Genomic DNA, 15,605 nt, shown 5'->3' on the forward strand with positions numbered 1-15,605 from the left:
CCACTGGACCTTGGTCGTCAAAAATGACGTTTGGGTCCAGACCATTCCCTGCATGCTCGATCAGAGCGGCCAGAGCTCGTGCATTACCGCGTCGTGCCAATACGGCGATCACATGTCCCCATTCAGAACGAGCGCCAACCTTGGCCCCGAGTCTGATCAGGTCAGGCACAACTTCCGCCAAATTCCACGCTATATATAGAGCAGTGTACCCGTCAGGTGCAGTCCAAAGCGCGTCCGCTCCCTCAGCCAGAAACAGTTTTGCGATTTCCAGGTTGGCCGAATTAATTGCATGGAAGAGAGGAGAGTTGTCACTTGTTTCTGCGAAGTTGACGTCGGCACCAGAGGCAAGGAGCAATCTGATGATGTCCAGGTTTCCAGTTTTGGCGGCACACATCAGAGGTGTGGTGCTTGTCGGGTCTTCCCAGTTGATCTTGGCGCCATGTTCGATTAACAAAGATATCAAGGCCAAGTCTTCTTTCTTGACAGCTTCTATCAGAAGCGGCTGCTTGTCCTTGTAGACTTGACCAAAGTCTTTGAACCTACGTATCAATAGCCGAACGACATCTGTATGTCTAGTCTCAGCGGCTTTGAGAAGCATAGATTCTGGACCCGAGTGTGCCGCAGTAGTTGTACTTGCTCCGCTTGTAAGCACTAATTCCACGCAACGCTTGTACCCTCGTTCAATAGCCATGCGGAGCAACTGGTCTGGTAAAGAATCGGTGTCGTTTTCTTGCGACTCCTTCTGTAGATTGTCTGTATTTGATTTCCGGAGCACCAATTCTGCCGCTGCGGAAGCACTCTCATCTATGGCAACACGTAGAGAGTTTGATTCATTGTCGACGTCCAGACACACCTGAGCTCCTCCTGAGAGTAGCAGCTTTACGATGTCTGGACGGCCTCTCTTGATAACCGTTGCCAGCGGTGTATTCGCTACCATGTCAAGAATTTCAAGGTCTGGCTTGAGGATAGAACAGTCTCAACCTCCCGAGGTCAAGAATGAGCCTGTTTTTAGAGAATCCAGGGGAGCTGGCAGGCCCCATGAAAGATCGCGTCTGGCATCCTCCACAACTGTGAAGGGAGTTAATTCGCACAGATGGTTGAAGTCGACAGACCGTTTCTCGAGTACCATGAACGAGTTCTGGGGGGCTACATTGAAATTGGCACAACACAGAATCCCCGACGTACAGAAAAACGTCATGGTTGCATTGATCGACGACGGCGTAGACACGTTTGACAAAGCATTTACGGGCCAGGTGCTTGAGGGCAAGAGCCTCGACTACCACAATGGTCTTCGGCCGCCGTACTCGTCAGCCCGAGGACATGGGACGGTCATGGCTAGCATGATTCTGAGGGTGTGTCCAATGGCCAAGATCTACCCGATACGACTCAAAATATTTGCTACTGCCGACAGCAGGAATCAGATCGTTATGGATTCGGCAGCTCAGGTAATTAGCCCTGCGAAAGGACGCGAGTCCTACTGTTATGATCATAAGTATTCTGATTCATCTTTGTCAGGCTATCGAAGCTGCTCTCGATAAGAAAGCAACAATCATTTCCATGTCGTGGACTCTGCCCATATCCAGTGAGAGCAGTCTAGCCAAGGATAACTTGGACAAGGTCCTCGAGCGAGCTGTCAATGCCGGGGCCTGATGTTCTGCTCTGCTCCCGTCAGCAGCAAGTTTGCGATACTGGACTATCCCAGCGGCCCATGGCCACATAGGTTCTTTCGTATTGGTGCTGCTAACGCGGATGGGACGGTGTTCAACTGGACCCCAGATGATACATCTTATATTCTGCCAGGCGTTGATGTGGTCAAAGAGCAGTTTGGGTCTGGCGTCTCGCTGAGTGACCGCATCACGAGCAAGGTAGCAGAATGCCAGTATGAGACGGGGTCCAGCGTGGCGACGGCCTTGGGGGCAGGCCTCGCTGCAATGGTTCTCTACTGCGTTAAGGCCGCATTCTTGTTACTTTACATCGCCAACGTCAACAAGGGCAACAACAATGTCATTGGAACCGCGGTTAAACCTTCGGACCTAGAATACCTTGCGAAGCCCGACGGGATGAAGTGGGCGTTTTCTCAACTGGGAAAACTGACAAAGGACAACTTCATCCCTGTGTGGGAGCAGCTCGACCCTGTCAGCGAGGCGATGGAGCAGGTTATGAGCGGAGGTCTCACGGAGGCGATGAGGGATGGAAAGGATGGAAATATGGAACGGTTCTGGGACTTTGCGTCGAGCCTCGTCCGGGCAGCACAGAAGAATCAGATTTAAACATTCTGGAGTCTGTTTCTGTCGATATTGCAGCGGAGATAAGGGACGTAAAGCTCTGATCGAGCAAAGGGGGGCGGGGGCGGGCATGCAAGCCTTCAAGAAAGGGGTTTAAAGAAGATTGCCAAGGTTCCCCGGAAAGCAAGTCCTTCTTGCACACCGAGAGAGGGATTCGTGGAAGGTCGCAAGTCAGACCGCCATCGTGCGAGCATTAAAAGAGGAAGTAATTTATCCACGAAGTAACATGGCCAGGGTGTGAAGGTCACATAGTGGAGTTGGGGTAACCACTCTCTTGTGGAGAAAGGAAGTAAATCTGCTGCTATAACGAGAAATTTGGAGTCTTATAAAACTTATACATGAGTTCGGTCTCAACCACCCCGAGCTGGGCGATCATATATGCGTATTTCTACAGGCCCCAACATTTAGGCTATACTGGCTAAAAATGGTGCCCCAAAACTATTTCCATAAACAACTTCCATAGTCACGGGTTTCGTCATGGCTTCGAGACCTCAGGTGTGGGTAATAAAAGTCAACATCCCATGCGTTGAAGGCATCATGGCGATGTCCACAAGATTTGAGGAATGTGCTTTGCCTCATAGATAATCAACGTCGGCTACTGCTGACAGAATGAGTCTGGGCAGTGGTACGTCGTCTCTCGTAATGCGAGCCATGGCAATCCTGGCCTTGGCGTTGTTCTGGCTCCCAAGTATCTCTTTCGCCTCGGCCTCAACAATACCACGAAATACCTCTGTCACGACTGGACGTGAGCGTACCAGCCTTAACTCAGACTGGAGATTCATGCGCTTCGAAGAGAACCCCGATGGCCTCGCATACGACATCCGTCCCGATCAGGTAAATCTGACTCTCGAGGTACTGAAGCCATGGATTCTTCCAGTCGCCAACGAGTTCATCGTCAATGCCAGCGACAGATATCCATACCCAGATGCCGAGCCTCCAGGGAGCAATGTCTCATACCTGCAGAAGGACTTTGATGATAGCTCGTGGGAGACCGTCGCCCTCCCTCACGATTGGGCAATTAAGGGCCCCTTCTACACCGACGATGACCCCATTGTTCCCGGCACCATGGGCAGGTTGCCAGTCCAGGGTGTTGGATGGTATCGGAGGAATATCTCGTGGACGCAGAGCGAGGCCGATGAAGGCAGACTGGCATTCCTAGATGTTGATGGCGCCACGTCCTATGCTATTGTCTGGCTCAACGGCGAATTGGTGGGCGGATGGCCGTATCCATACAATTCCTGGCGGCTGGACATCACGCCATATCTCAAGCCGGGCGACGACAATGTGTTGGCCATTCGGGTAGACAATCCCAACATGTCCTCAAGATGGTATCCTGGTGCAGGCATATACCGCAATGTCTGGTTGACGAAGACGGCACCGGCGCGTGTAGGTCATTACGGGACACAAATCACCGCGAGCGAGGTCTCCAGCGAGTCGGCCGTGCTTGAGCTGGTGGTGAAGATTGAGAATTCAGGATCAACAGATCAGGCGATCGACCTCGCGACGGACATTCACGTCTACGATGCTGACACCGGCTCGACGGGAGCCCAAGTCGCTTCTTTTCCGAGCATAAGCCAGACGGTCGGAGCAAACGAAGCTGTTTCTATCAACACTTCCACTGTGATTCAGAACCCGCAACTGTGGAATCCATACCCAGCCGGCGACCCAAACTTATACGAGGCCATCACTCGCGTGTCTCTCAGCAACGGCACTGAAATCGACTCTTACTCGACCCGTTTCGGCATCCGTTCGCTCAATTACACAGCCGATAGTGGCTTCCTCGTCAATGGAGCCCGCGTCATGATCCAGGGCGTAAACGACCACGCCGATCTTGGTGCTATAGGTACAGCCTTCAACGTGCGCGCCGCAGAACGCCAGCTCGAGATCTTGAGAGAGATGGGCGTCAACGCCATCCGCATGTCTCACAACCCTCCCGCCCCAGAGCTGCTCGACCTGACCGATCGGATGGGTTTCATGATCCTGGACGAGATCTTCGACTGCTGGCAGCTGAACAAGACGGAAAATGACTTCCACCTCATCTGGGATGACTGGCACGAGGCAGACTTGCGGAACATGGCACGGCGGGACAGGAACCATCCGAGTGTTGTGTTTTGGAGCTACGGTAATGAGGTGGGCGAGCAGGAGACGGGCGAGGCAGGTGCTGCGATCAACGTTGAGCTGAGGGAAATACTGGCCCAGGAGGATCCAACGAGACATTCATCTGCGAGCCAGAACGAGGCTCTTCCCAACTCCACATGGAGCAGCGTTGTTGAGCAGTTCTACCTCAACTACCAAGGCGCTGGGATCAGGAACACCGTGGCCTACTCGAATCTGACCGGCATTACCACTGAGCCCCTCTACCCGGAATACCATGCTGACTACCCGGGGAAGATGATCTTGTCCTCTGAGTCCTCCTCGGCATTAAGCTCACGAGGGACCTTCATATTCCCCGTGACGAACTACTCGTCCGCCCCAGCAAACGCCACCTCGGGCGAGGATGTGACCAACATGTTTGTGAGCGCCTACGAGCTTTACACGGCAGGCTTCGGCTCCTCTCCAGACAAGGTCTTTGCGTCCCAAGACGAGAACCCATACGTCGCTGGTGAGTTCGTCTGGTCAGGCTTCGACTACCTGGGCGAACCGACGCCATACAACGACCGAAGCTCGTACAGCGGCATCGTGGACCTCGCGGGGTTCAAGAAGGACCGCTTCTACATCTACCAAGCGCGGTGGAGGCCTGATCTCAAGATGGCTCACATTCTGCCGCACTGGACATGGCCGGAGCGTGAGGGTCTGGTCACGCCCGTGCACGTCTTCTCGAGCGCAGACACGGCGGAGCTGTTCCTGAACAACGTGTCGCTGGGGACCAGGACAAGAGGCGAGTACGAGTACCGCTTCAGGTGGGACGATGTGGTGTACCAGCCAGGCGAGCTGAGCGTGGTGACGACCAAGAGCAACGAGAGCTGGGCGAGCGCCTCTGTGCAAACTGCTGGAGACGCCGCAGGGCTGAATCTGAGCGCCGACCGGGCCACGATCCAGGCGGATGGTCTTGACCTGTCGTACATCACGGCGTCTGTGGTGGATGCCAGTGGCAATGTCGCGCCTCGAGCGAACAGCACCATCACGTTCAGCGTCGACGGCCCTGGTGAGATTGTTGCGACGGATAATGGCTACCCTGCAGACTACACGCCGTTCCCCTCTGCCTCTAGAGACACGTTCAATGGCCTTGCTTTGGTGATTGTGCGCGGGAAGTCAGGGACGGCGGGCGAGGTAACGGTAACGGCGACCGCACAAGGGCTGCAGCAGGGACAGGTTGTTATTCAAACCAAGTAGGCTCTACGTGGTCGTGAGATTAGCCTCCAAAATATAATGTTTTCTTGTTCAAATGCAATGTATTCAGGCGAGTAGTACATGCAGACATCCTCAAAATCGAGTGTTGCTTGATCTTGTGGTGCTATTTCGGGCACAATATCAGACAGAAATTTCGACAAGAACCTCACATAGTATCCATCCTCTCTTGACATGTGTTAAAGAGGCTTGTGGTTGGGAATTTCTCAGGCAGAAGTTTATTAGTTCATTGCAGTGGTAGCATAAGAGACTACATGAAGAAGACTGCTAAGTTCATGGAACTTTTGAAGGGTGGAAGCCAGGCTGGAATTTGAAAATCATGGTTAGAAAGCTGTGGATAATGGGCTGGTGTAGCATCTTTGTAGGAGAGTTTGATTACACTACATGGCGCTATAGGTTCTGAACAGTAAGGTTTAGATAGTGTATGAACCCAAGAGACCCGAACCCCGGGGGCTTGCAGTTAAGCCTCAGGGCGGTGAATATTTTGTCAATGGCTGGCCCCTGTTCCCAGAAACGGCAGTAATTTTTCAGCGGGGTCTGGGAAATCTACTATGGCAGCAGTGATCTGCTCGTTTCTCTCTACTCAACACCACCAAACCCCGCATCTTTTCGATTACAAGAGCATAACATCTGCCTCACCTGACATCTGCAATAGTCTATTACTCTTGGTGGTTTTCAGAGTGGCACACCGTCATGGTGAGGAGCAGGCTCTGCTCCAGACCCATCGACTAAGCAACGACTGAGTCAACTGCGCAACCTCTACCGCCTGCCTAGATCGCCTCTGACGAATCTGACGACCCTTCATTCTCCTCCTCCTCCTCCTCCTACGCATCTCTACATTCTCGAAAACGCCAAACATGGCAGCTGCCTCCCCAGCAGGGTCCGACATGGATCCTGCAAAGCTCTCAGTCCTTAAAGACTCGCTCTACGATGCTTGCGTCGCCTCTGGGGAGACGCTGTTCTCCCAGGAGGACCTCCTCGACCTCGGCATCACCAGCGAGGTCCACGTCCTCTCGACGCTCATTCAGAGGCTGATGACCGAGAAGCTGCTGATTGTCACCAACAGGCAAGGCGGCGGGATCCTCTGGAAGTGGCGCTCAGCTATTGACGCTGAAAAATACCGGCACCTGAACCGCGAGCAGGCCATGGTCTACGAGATGATCGAGGACGCAGGCGCTGATGGCATCTGGTCCCGCACCCTCAAGGCACGCCTCGGCATGCACGACTCCGTGCTCAAGGCCCACCTCAAGTTCCTCGAGAGCAAGGTCTATATTAAGGACATGAAGAGCGTGGAGCACCCCAACAAGAAGATGTACATCAAGGCTAGCTTGCGCCCGAGCGACAAGGCCACCGGCGGGCCCTGGTTCACCGATGGCAGCCTGGACGAGGCCTTTATCTCAGAGCTTCTCAAGGTCATCTTCGACTACATCACGCGGCAGAGCACCTACCGCAGCGTGCACGTCGGCAGCGCCAAGAAGGAGAAGCAGCCCAAGAAGGGCATCCTCAAAGGCGACCCCTCGAACCTAGGCAAGGGCAAGAAGCGCGCCGCTGACGACATGTCCGCCGACGACCCCACCCCGCCTAGGCCCTCCGCGAAGCCACGCCGCGAGCACAGGCGGACCCAGCTCCTCCCCCTTCCCGCTGGCTACAACGCCTACCCGACCACCCGCCACCTCGCCGAGGCCATCTCCACAGGGGGCATCACGTCCAACACGACCCTGACCATCGCCGACGTCCAGCAGCTCGTGGATGTCCTCGTGTACGACGGCCTCGTCGAACCCGTGCGCGTGGGCAAGACTCAGGGATACAGAACGGTGCGCCCCACCGTCGTCGACCCGACTCCGCTTACGGCACTGATGCGGACAGACGAGGGCGTGGATGAGGACATGCTCGAGCTCCAGGCGGGCGACATGGGCGCCGGGCCGCTGAGCAACGGCCTGACCGAAGCACCATGTGGAAATTGTCCAGTCTTCGACCTCTGCGAGGAGGGCGGTCCCGTGAGTCCGGGAAACTGTGTCTACTTCCAGCGCTGGCTGGGAGATTAAAGCTTGTCTGGGCGGTCGGCATAAGCGTTACACGAACATTAGTCAAGGCAGCAATCGTGCTGTTTTTAGCGAGGTATCTCAGGCGGAGCGTTGTTGTCAACTTTCGGGAGGCGGACTGGCTTCTTATGGGAGTAATTTCTTCTACATCCACCAATACCAAGGTGGCAAAAGCATAGTTGTACATCCACCAATACCAAGGTGGCAAAAGCATAGTTGAACGAAATAGAAATTTGGGATGGCAGGCGTCAACACCGGATTGCTTTGGGCGGGCATGGCTAGCAGGATGATGATGGCGTTCTAGGTCAGGGCACTGTAAAGGACAAGGACTTGTTACTGAAACTATTTTCATTGTCGCCCGTTGTCACAGGGGTGATCACTTTAATAGCAACAAAAACAAACAGTTCCAATGCTTTGGAAATTCATAAACCTTCTCATCAAGACAGTCATGGTGAATTTGAATACGCTGACGGTTTGGCTGAACAAACGGGCTCTCATTCAGTCTCAAGACTTGTTAGGGAATTGAATTGATGTGCTTTGAAGTTAACGAGACGTAGCAACACAAGGCAAGTGTGGAATGCGATGCGACGATAAGGTTGATCTATTGCCACTGGACGTTGCCATATGGACGACGACGATGGCCTCAGAATGGAGAAGACAACATTTATGAAACTTTAAAAGACTGGTGGAGATAACACGTCATGCGATAATGGAACATATGTCACTCAAAATTTGTAGGCTCTTTTGATGGGACCTTCAAGTTTAATTTCGATCAAGGAACGACAATGGCACGCAAGTCGACGATGATATCTCTAACTTTTGTTTTACTCCATTCCCTTTACTTCATCATAACGTCCAAGACAAAGCCATTGGCAGACTTAGACCTCGCCAGAGTTGACAATGGTGGGCTTCTTGCTGTACTTGACGTTACCGCTGGGAGAGCCGACAGCCTCGATAGACTTGACCACCCGCCTGCCGTCCTCGTCGGCGACCTTGCCGAAGACGACGTGGCGGCCGTCGAGCCACTCAGTCTTCACAGTGGTGATGAAGAACTGGCTACCGTTGCTGCGGAGTGAAACAGGTCAGCGGTGCTTGGAGTAGAGGTGACAGTACAATTAGAATCAACGAGGTCGTGCGAGAGCTTACGTGTTGGGACCAGCGTTAGCCATGGAGAGCAGGAAGGGCTCCTTGTGCTTCTCCTGGAAGTTCTCATCGGCGAACTTCTCGCCGTAGATGGACTTGCCACCAGTGCCCTGTGATGATGGTCAGCACAATTGTATACGGGGGTTTCTTGTAGGCGTGCAGCCCGTAAGGGATACTTCGGGGTTTCGACTGACGTTGCCACGGGTGAAGTCACCACCCTGGAGCATGAACTCAGGGATGATACGGTGGAAGGAGGAGCCCTTGTAACCGAAGCCCTTCTCGCCAGTGCAGAGAGCACGGAAGTTCTCAGTAGTCTTGGGGACAACGTTGTTGTAGAGCTCGAAGTTGACACGGCCGGTCTGGACTGGATGGTGGGGAAAACAAGGATTAGCCATTGATTCAACAAAGGGCGATGGAATGATTATGGTGGAGAAGTTGGATGGTGATGGAGTGCGGATACAGCTGGGGGGGGGGGGGGGGCTGTGCGCAGAAAGGGGGATGGGTATGAAGAGAAAGAAGCACAGCGACAGTAAGGTTCAGTGCATGTTAAAATGGTGTTGGTGGTAATGATGATTGATGACAATGACAATGACGATGATGGCGACGATGGAACTTACCCTTGATTTCGCTGGTGGGACGGTAGTTGGCGTCCAGGACGGGACCCTCCCACTCAATATCGAAGAAGCTGTTGGGACGTGGCGTCAGCATACTGAGCTTGCTTAGGATGCTTCAAGAAGGCAACAGCCAGATTGAAGCTCAACGGAGGGGTGACACGGCGTCAAGGTCAAAAAGCTTAGGAGCTAAACTTACACCTTGTTAGACATGGCGATGGAAGTTGATGAGAAGAGACGAGACGAGATTGGTTTGGTGGACTGTCTGAAGGCAGAAGATGTCGAAGCTGAGAGAGGCTTGAAGGTGGTGTGGAAGGAAGAAGGAGAGGAAAAACGAGGGGCAGAAGAAGCTGCTGAACGGAAGCAGGTTGAAGTAAAGGCGACGCGGGGCATCGACAGAAGCGGGGCAGCCATATTTGCTACGGTGACGAACGACGGTCGGTGACTGGACGAATGGCGTGAGCTGTTAGCAAAACGGGGCGAGGACAGGGATGATCCAACCAGCAAAACCCAAAACACTCGGCACAGCGGGGTTCCCAGGGACCAAGTAAGCCCAAAGAGTTCCAGTCCCGAGCCCACCAAAACAAGACAGAGCTCAAACCCCCAAAACGCAAGATAGCTATCTAGCAGCTATGAGCGAGTTTGGAGGTTTTGATGATGATCTCTCTTAGTCTTTTTTATCTTATTTTATTTTATCCCTTGATGACATCCCTCCTTTACAGTCCTCCCATATGACGTCTGACTGGCAGTAGCACCTGGCCATTCGTCTGTGGGGGAAGAGAAGGAGGAGATGGAGGAGGGGCAAGCAAGGGATCCGCAGTGGTGGCGGAGGAGTTGGAGAGGAGTAACTTGTCCAGCGCCACCCCTGAGCTTGTACAGCGATCTGCAGGGCCAACCACTTGGGAGCTCGAGAGCACGTCAGGGCGGCCAAAACTCGATCGCAGTGCGCTAACAGAAGCGCTGAGATGATGCTCTTTTCGTGGCCTAAACGCCCTCCCAAGTTCCCAAAAAGGGGGCTCAAGAGGGGTTTATCAGAGGTTTTCTCATCTGACTGTTGCATCCAGATCCGCATGCAGACAAGGCATTCGAGAAGCTGTACCTCGTGCCCTGTCCTGCTCACCGTGGTACATAGTACAGACAGCAGTTGGTGGTGCAAGGAGCTACCCATGCAGACGCAAGCTTCAGCCTGCAGCTATGCTCTCTTGGCCATTCCAGTCCGACCCGGCAGGTGAGGTGTGTACGCTGCAGGCTGGCTTTGCTGACGAGTGACCGTGGTGGTGCGGTTGCATGTCTGCGCCCTGCGTTTCTGCAGGTCTCGCTCCCTCGATTATGGCCACCGCCACTTGGATCGAGCCGAGTGAGGAGCTCGGGATGAACGGCCAACAGGTTTTCCTCGCCTGAGGCCCCCACCCAAGATGCCGCCTTGCGTCTTCAGTGTGCACCCCGAGTAGCCACTCGACTGTGCCGCTGATGGCCGTAGTATGACCTGAGCGGTCTCACGGTCTCACTGTACTCACGCAGGGCTTCACTCGGGTCGTTGAAGGGGGCGGATCGAGTCTGCGCATCTGGCCAAGGGCGACCTGAAGCAAGAGATGGGATGAACGTACCGTATGAGATAAAGTTGGATTTGAGTATACAATCGACAAGGTCAATTGATGCGGCTGTGGTCTGATTGAACTAATCAGGGGAGTGATGGAGGATATTCGAAGAAGCGGTTGGTGTCGAGAAGTCCCGTCCGAAGAGAAAGTTTTCAAAAAATGCCATCACCAGGGTTGTGTCATTGATCTCTAGTCACCCTGGGCACCTTGACAAAACGTGCTCATTACTTACACATGCCACACCAAAAAAAAAACAACCTGGAATCTAGTCCTGTAATCGGTATATTTCACCCCGCTGATTTTCGTTTTGGCTACTCAGATATTTATATGAATGGAACTGAACATCTCAAGCTGTTTAACGCGGGTGTGCAAGGCGTTTCTTAGCATTGGGTGACATGATAAGGAAAGGGTTCGGGTTAGGGGAGAGATTGGGAACTTGACAGCCGTAGGGGTCCAACAAGACCAAACAATGAGCTGTCTACTGGCGTCTTCAAGAAACTACATGATCTTGCTAGTGATTTTCTCTATTCAAATTGATTCAATGTGATATCCGCTGTAATTCGCGGCGTCGAAGGCACTGACCACAGTCAAAACAATCATCGGGCCTCAAGCAGACCTGTGCTATTCATGGCGTCTTAGTCAGCCACAGGAGTATTCAGGGGGTCGGACCAGCATTGACACTAAACTTTCCTCGAACATTTGGGACGGGAGCCGTCATCCTTGGCCAGCTTTAATTGAACCGTGTTCTTGTCGCATTTCCCGAATTACATTTCCATCGACAAAGGACTCGAAGGCTGTCTTCGTGCATCCCAAACGTCTACGGCGTTGCCGACCTCTTGTCTCTCAATTTGTTGTTATTGCCCACTCTCTACTACGACATACGCCCGTCAAGATGGATCTCAACTCCCTGAAGGACACGGTTTCCAACCTGTCCTTGTATGATATCAAGGCGGGTGTACGGAAGGTCCAAAATGGTAAGTCGAGGTATTTTGGAGAAGACATGGCCATGCTAGCCACGGTATGCTGAGCTGACCTTTCTGGGCAAAAAGCGGTGATGAACTACACCGAAATGGAGGCCAAGGTACTTCCGATCACATCCCCTTTCCACAGTACCTCCTATCGCTAAAGAGACGTAACCAGGTGCGAGAGGCGACAAACAACGAGCCATGGGGGGCATCCTCTACCATGATGCAGGAGATTGCCAATGGCACCTTCAACTAGTATGACTAGAAACCAATCTCCCCCAAACAATACCTCGACGACGTAGCTGACGGTCCACGAACAGCCAAACCCTGAACGAGATCATGCCCATGATCTACCGGCGATTCACAGAGAAGGCTGCCGAGGAGTGGCGGCAGATCTACAAGGCCCTGCAGCTCCTCGAGTACCTGATTAAACACGGCTCCGAGCGCGTTATTGACGATGCCCGATCCCACCTGACCCTGCTCAAGATGTTGCGCCAGTTCCACTTCATCGACCAGAACGGAAAGGACCAGGGCGTCAATGTGCGAAACCGAGCCAAGGAGCTCACCGACCTCCTCAGCGACGTCGAGAGGATCCGGGCAGAGCGGAAGAAGGCACGTGCCAACAAGACCAAATACACCGGTGTGGAGGGCGGCGCTGGAGGTTTCTCCTCCAGCGGCAGCCGATATGGCGGATTTGGCAGTGATACTGGTGGCAGCTCTGCAGCCGGATACGGAGGATACTCTGGCGGTGTGTACGGCGACGGCGGCGGTTTTGGAGGTCAAGCTAGCGAGTACGGCGAGAGCAGCAGCCGCAGACAAGACCAGTTCGAGGAATATGACGAGTTTGACGAGGGTAAGCCGGCGCCGTCACGGGCTCCACGAAGGACTACGACAGAGCGAGCCGGCATGAAGAAGACGACCCCTTCTGCGCCGCCGCCGCCAAAGAAGAAGGAGCCCGAGGTCGACCTATTCTCGTTCGACGACCCGGCTCCCTCGACATCAGCAGCTCCCATCGCCCCTTCGAATGGTTCGGGTCTGGCTTCGCTGGCTGCTGCCGCGCCTGTCCCGGCCGCTAATAATGATGATGACGAGTTTGACGACTTTCAGGAGGCCGCCCCAGCAGCCCAGACCTCTGCGCCGCAAAACGCCTTTTCCCACCCTCTCATGACGTCCAACGCATCCGGTGCCATGTTCGCTGCTCCGGCTCCCGTGTCTGCACCGCAGCAGACCAACCTGAACACAATGGTCGGCCTGTCTTCCATCTCTCCTCCTCCTGCCAGCACCTCGACGCCCTCTGGAGGAGCCAACTACTCCGCTTTCAGTACCCCTCTCGCCTCTGCTGCTACCATGACCCCCTCTGCCATTAAACCCGCGAGCACCGGCTACCAACCGTCGGGCCCGAACTACTTCACCTCCGTCCAGGCACCGAGCGCCAGCTCGACCCCCGCCTCCGTGGGCGGTATGGGCGCTCTCAAGCCTGTCAGCACAGGTAGCTCAGTGGCTAAGAAGCCTGCGGGTGGCGATGCGTTTGGTGCCCTGTGGGCGAACGCGAGCGGATCCGGCAACAAGAAAGCGACCACCACTGCGGGGCCTGCTTTGGGTCAGCTGGCGAAGGAGAAGAGCAGTGCCGGGATCTGGGGAGCACCAGCCACCTCCTCGAAGCCAATGGGTGGTAGCCAGCCTACCACAAGCGGCAGCTCGGGTCTGGACGACCTGCTGGGCTAAAATGCTTTGTCATTCCCCGACAGCAGAGATGTAGTCGGCATCAAGCTAGACACGGACCTGCTGATGCATGCCAAAACATCCCGTAGTATTTCGGAGGTTCTCAGAACTTCATGGTGTGAGAATGGGTTGCCAGCGTAGGCAGAAGTCCTCATTCGGATCCTACTGGCAACTGGTGATGAGGATTAGTCAAGAATTCTTACGAGGGTGACAGATATACACAATGGTAATGCGAACAGGTGCGAAAACACACCTGGGGTCACATCGGGTGGCGGGAAAGAAGTAAGGAAGTCTGATTGTGCATTTACGAGACGAGCTCATTTGTATCGCCAACCTAGACATGCGAAGCTTGGATGGAGTAGGGCGTACAAAATTGACTTTTCTTGGCTGTCTCTTATATTTGTCTTTGACTCCGCGAGAATACCTATACTACTCTTCCGATGCACCACGACAAGTACATCTTTACCTTGGGCATAATTTACTGGCCTTATACAGTACAGACTTCCCTAGACTTCTGCCGTCTGTCATCCATGCCAGATTAGGCCAAAGAGATATGGCGGCTGTGGGCGAGGCAGTCGATCGATCGCCAGGTCAGCCCGATCGATCTCCATGGGTCGGGGAAGGAGGTTGACATGGTCCGGACGGGGCCCTGCAGGAAGATTTCCTAGACTGTTTTCCTTCATGGATGCTCCGAAATGTCAAATTTGGCTCAAACTCTCTGCAATCGTAGGGGGGGGGGGGGGAAGAGAGAGAGAAAAAATATAGATCCAGACCTAACACCATAGTAATGATGATGACCCGTTCCCGGTGGTACCCAGCGCTTAGAGCGGCCACTTAGGATCGGCAGCCCGGGGGGTGACTAGAACACTAGTGGGGAAGGCTGCGAGACGCTGGAAGAGCGAGTCGATCTGTGATCCAATCAGTGGGGTTGTTTGTGGTGACCCATGTTGCTGCGACTGTGACTGGCGCAGCGAGCCTGCTGGCTGCGGTCTGGATCGACTTATGCAATCAACAATACAGTACGTGAGTACCACTGTACAACGCCTCCTCTCTCATTCCTCTCTCTATCTCAGGGCCTTGCTGGTGTGGGCTTGAACCCTGGATCCGTTTTGCAGATACGATGGCGTCTGTTTTATGTCTGGGTCGTACAGCTCGTCAACAGGATGGTGCACACTCCGCCGCGGCTGTTGGACGCGGCTAGCTGATGGCGGGTACGGGGTGGATGTGAGAATAGGTGGTAGATTTGGTCACCCGCATGCCCACGGTCTGGCATGGCAGACGAACGATATATCGTCGGTTGACATGTGATTTGGAAAACTGCCGCGAAGTTTCTTGTCCAGGATGTTTCTTTCAGGAGGCTTTCGCCGGAAGAAGAGCCAGGCAAACCCTGAAGAATGATAACCCACAGCTATCAGAGCTTGTGAGGACCTTCCCATGAGATATATCATATTGTCCACCGTCTGCTAAATACGAGGCCAAACACAGAAGAGGGGCTACACGAGGTTTGATCTGGCCCCACTTGTGTCTCTCATACCGGTCGTCCATCCGGCAGACCCTCTGCATACAAATTTGTTCGAGTATGATCTTTGTTCTTGCATTATATGCTGAAAAGTATGCTTCGGTATTCTGAGTCTATTTACAATGCTTGCACTCCGTCGAAAGGCTTCCGGAGAACGACCCGTGCCACGTTCCCAGGTAGACCAGTTCGGGAAAGCACATATTGCGAGAGCTCCTGCTTGGCAAGGACGAGTAAAGAGGAGACGCCAGGCCACATCTTTGACGAGGCAAAAGGATGTAAACCACTCTGAACGATTGGGAATGAAGTCTTCCCTGATCTTTTGAGCTCTTTCCTACTCGGCCCAGCACTGCCTCGCCATCACCCCATCAACGC

The 15,605-nt window shown here is 53.8% G+C and overlaps 6 protein-coding genes across 6 annotated transcripts; 4 read left to right on the forward strand and 2 right to left on the reverse strand.

Annotated features, from left to right (window-relative positions):
• Positions 1–232: 232 nt before the first annotated feature.
• Positions 233–598, reverse strand: M406DRAFT_260673 (ankyrin; the record flags this gene model as incomplete). Its single annotated transcript, XM_040917387.1, has 1 exon — positions 233–598. A coding segment is annotated over one exon (366 nt), but the record flags the coding sequence as incomplete, so codon positions are not given.
• Positions 599–1,196: 598 nt separating this feature from the next.
• M406DRAFT_71164 (uncharacterized protein) lies at positions 1,197–2,270 on the forward strand (the record flags this gene model as incomplete). Its single annotated transcript, XM_040925399.1, has 3 exons — positions 1,197–1,445; positions 1,516–1,582; positions 1,801–2,270. 3 exons carry the CDS (start codon positions 1,197–1,199, stop codon positions 2,268–2,270), a joined length of 786 nt encoding a protein of 261 aa, XP_040775247.1.
• Positions 2,271–2,936: 666 nt separating this feature from the next.
• Positions 2,937–5,618, forward strand: M406DRAFT_339926 (family 2 glycoside hydrolase; the record flags this gene model as incomplete). The annotated part of the gene is made up of 1 exon (XM_040921503.1): positions 2,937–5,618. One exon carries the CDS (start codon positions 2,937–2,939, stop codon positions 5,616–5,618), a length of 2,682 nt encoding a protein of 893 aa, XP_040775248.1.
• Positions 5,619–6,490: 872 nt separating this feature from the next.
• Positions 6,491–7,678, forward strand: M406DRAFT_62487 (uncharacterized protein; the record flags this gene model as incomplete). Its single annotated transcript, XM_040924782.1, has 2 exons — positions 6,491–7,447; positions 7,535–7,678. The coding sequence occupies 2 exons, from the start codon at positions 6,491–6,493 to the stop codon at positions 7,676–7,678; spliced, it is 1,101 nt and encodes a 366-aa protein (XP_040775249.1).
• Positions 7,679–8,421: 743 nt separating this feature from the next.
• M406DRAFT_322540 (uncharacterized protein) lies at positions 8,422–11,104 on the reverse strand. The gene is made up of 6 exons (XM_040919651.1): positions 11,037–11,104; positions 9,629–9,874; positions 9,436–9,503; positions 9,013–9,182; positions 8,822–8,928; positions 8,422–8,740 (listed from the first exon to the last, which is right to left on the reverse strand). The coding sequence occupies exons 2-6, from the start codon at positions 9,640–9,642 to the stop codon at positions 8,554–8,556; spliced, it is 546 nt and encodes a 181-aa protein (XP_040775250.1). The 5' UTR covers positions 9,643–9,874; positions 11,037–11,104; the 3' UTR covers positions 8,422–8,553.
• A 2,304-nt stretch (positions 11,105–13,408) lies between these two features.
• On the forward strand, positions 13,409–14,158 carry M406DRAFT_356506 (uncharacterized protein). Its single transcript, XM_040923457.1, has one exon. It carries the CDS (start codon positions 13,454–13,456, stop codon positions 13,715–13,717), a length of 264 nt encoding a protein of 87 aa, XP_040775251.1. The 5' UTR covers positions 13,409–13,453; the 3' UTR covers positions 13,718–14,158.
• Positions 14,159–15,605: the final 1,447 nt, after the last annotated feature.

Source organism: Cryphonectria parasitica (genome assembly GCF_011745365.1).
Source record: "Cryphonectria parasitica EP155 unplaced genomic scaffold M406scaffold_5, whole genome shotgun sequence".
Lineage (NCBI taxonomy): Eukaryota > Fungi > Ascomycota > Sordariomycetes > Diaporthales > Cryphonectriaceae > Cryphonectria > Cryphonectria parasitica.

What these genes read in the sequence shown, in the direction of transcription:
- M406DRAFT_322540 (XM_040919651.1), bottom strand. An exon ending in GTGACTTCACCCGTGGCAAC is followed by an intron (nt 8,929 to 9,012) that starts GTCAGTCGAAAC and finishes CCATCATCACAG; the next exon opens with GGCACTGGTGGCAAGTCCAT. An exon ending in GCTAACGCTGGTCCCAACAC is followed by an intron (nt 8,741 to 8,821) that starts GTAAGCTCTCGC and finishes TTCACTCCGCAG; the next exon opens with CAACGGTAGCCAGTTCTTCA.
- M406DRAFT_356506 (XM_040923457.1), top strand. Translation starts at nt 13,454, where the DNA reads ATGGGCGCTCTCAAGCCTGTCAGCACAGGTAGCTCAGTGGCTAAGAAG.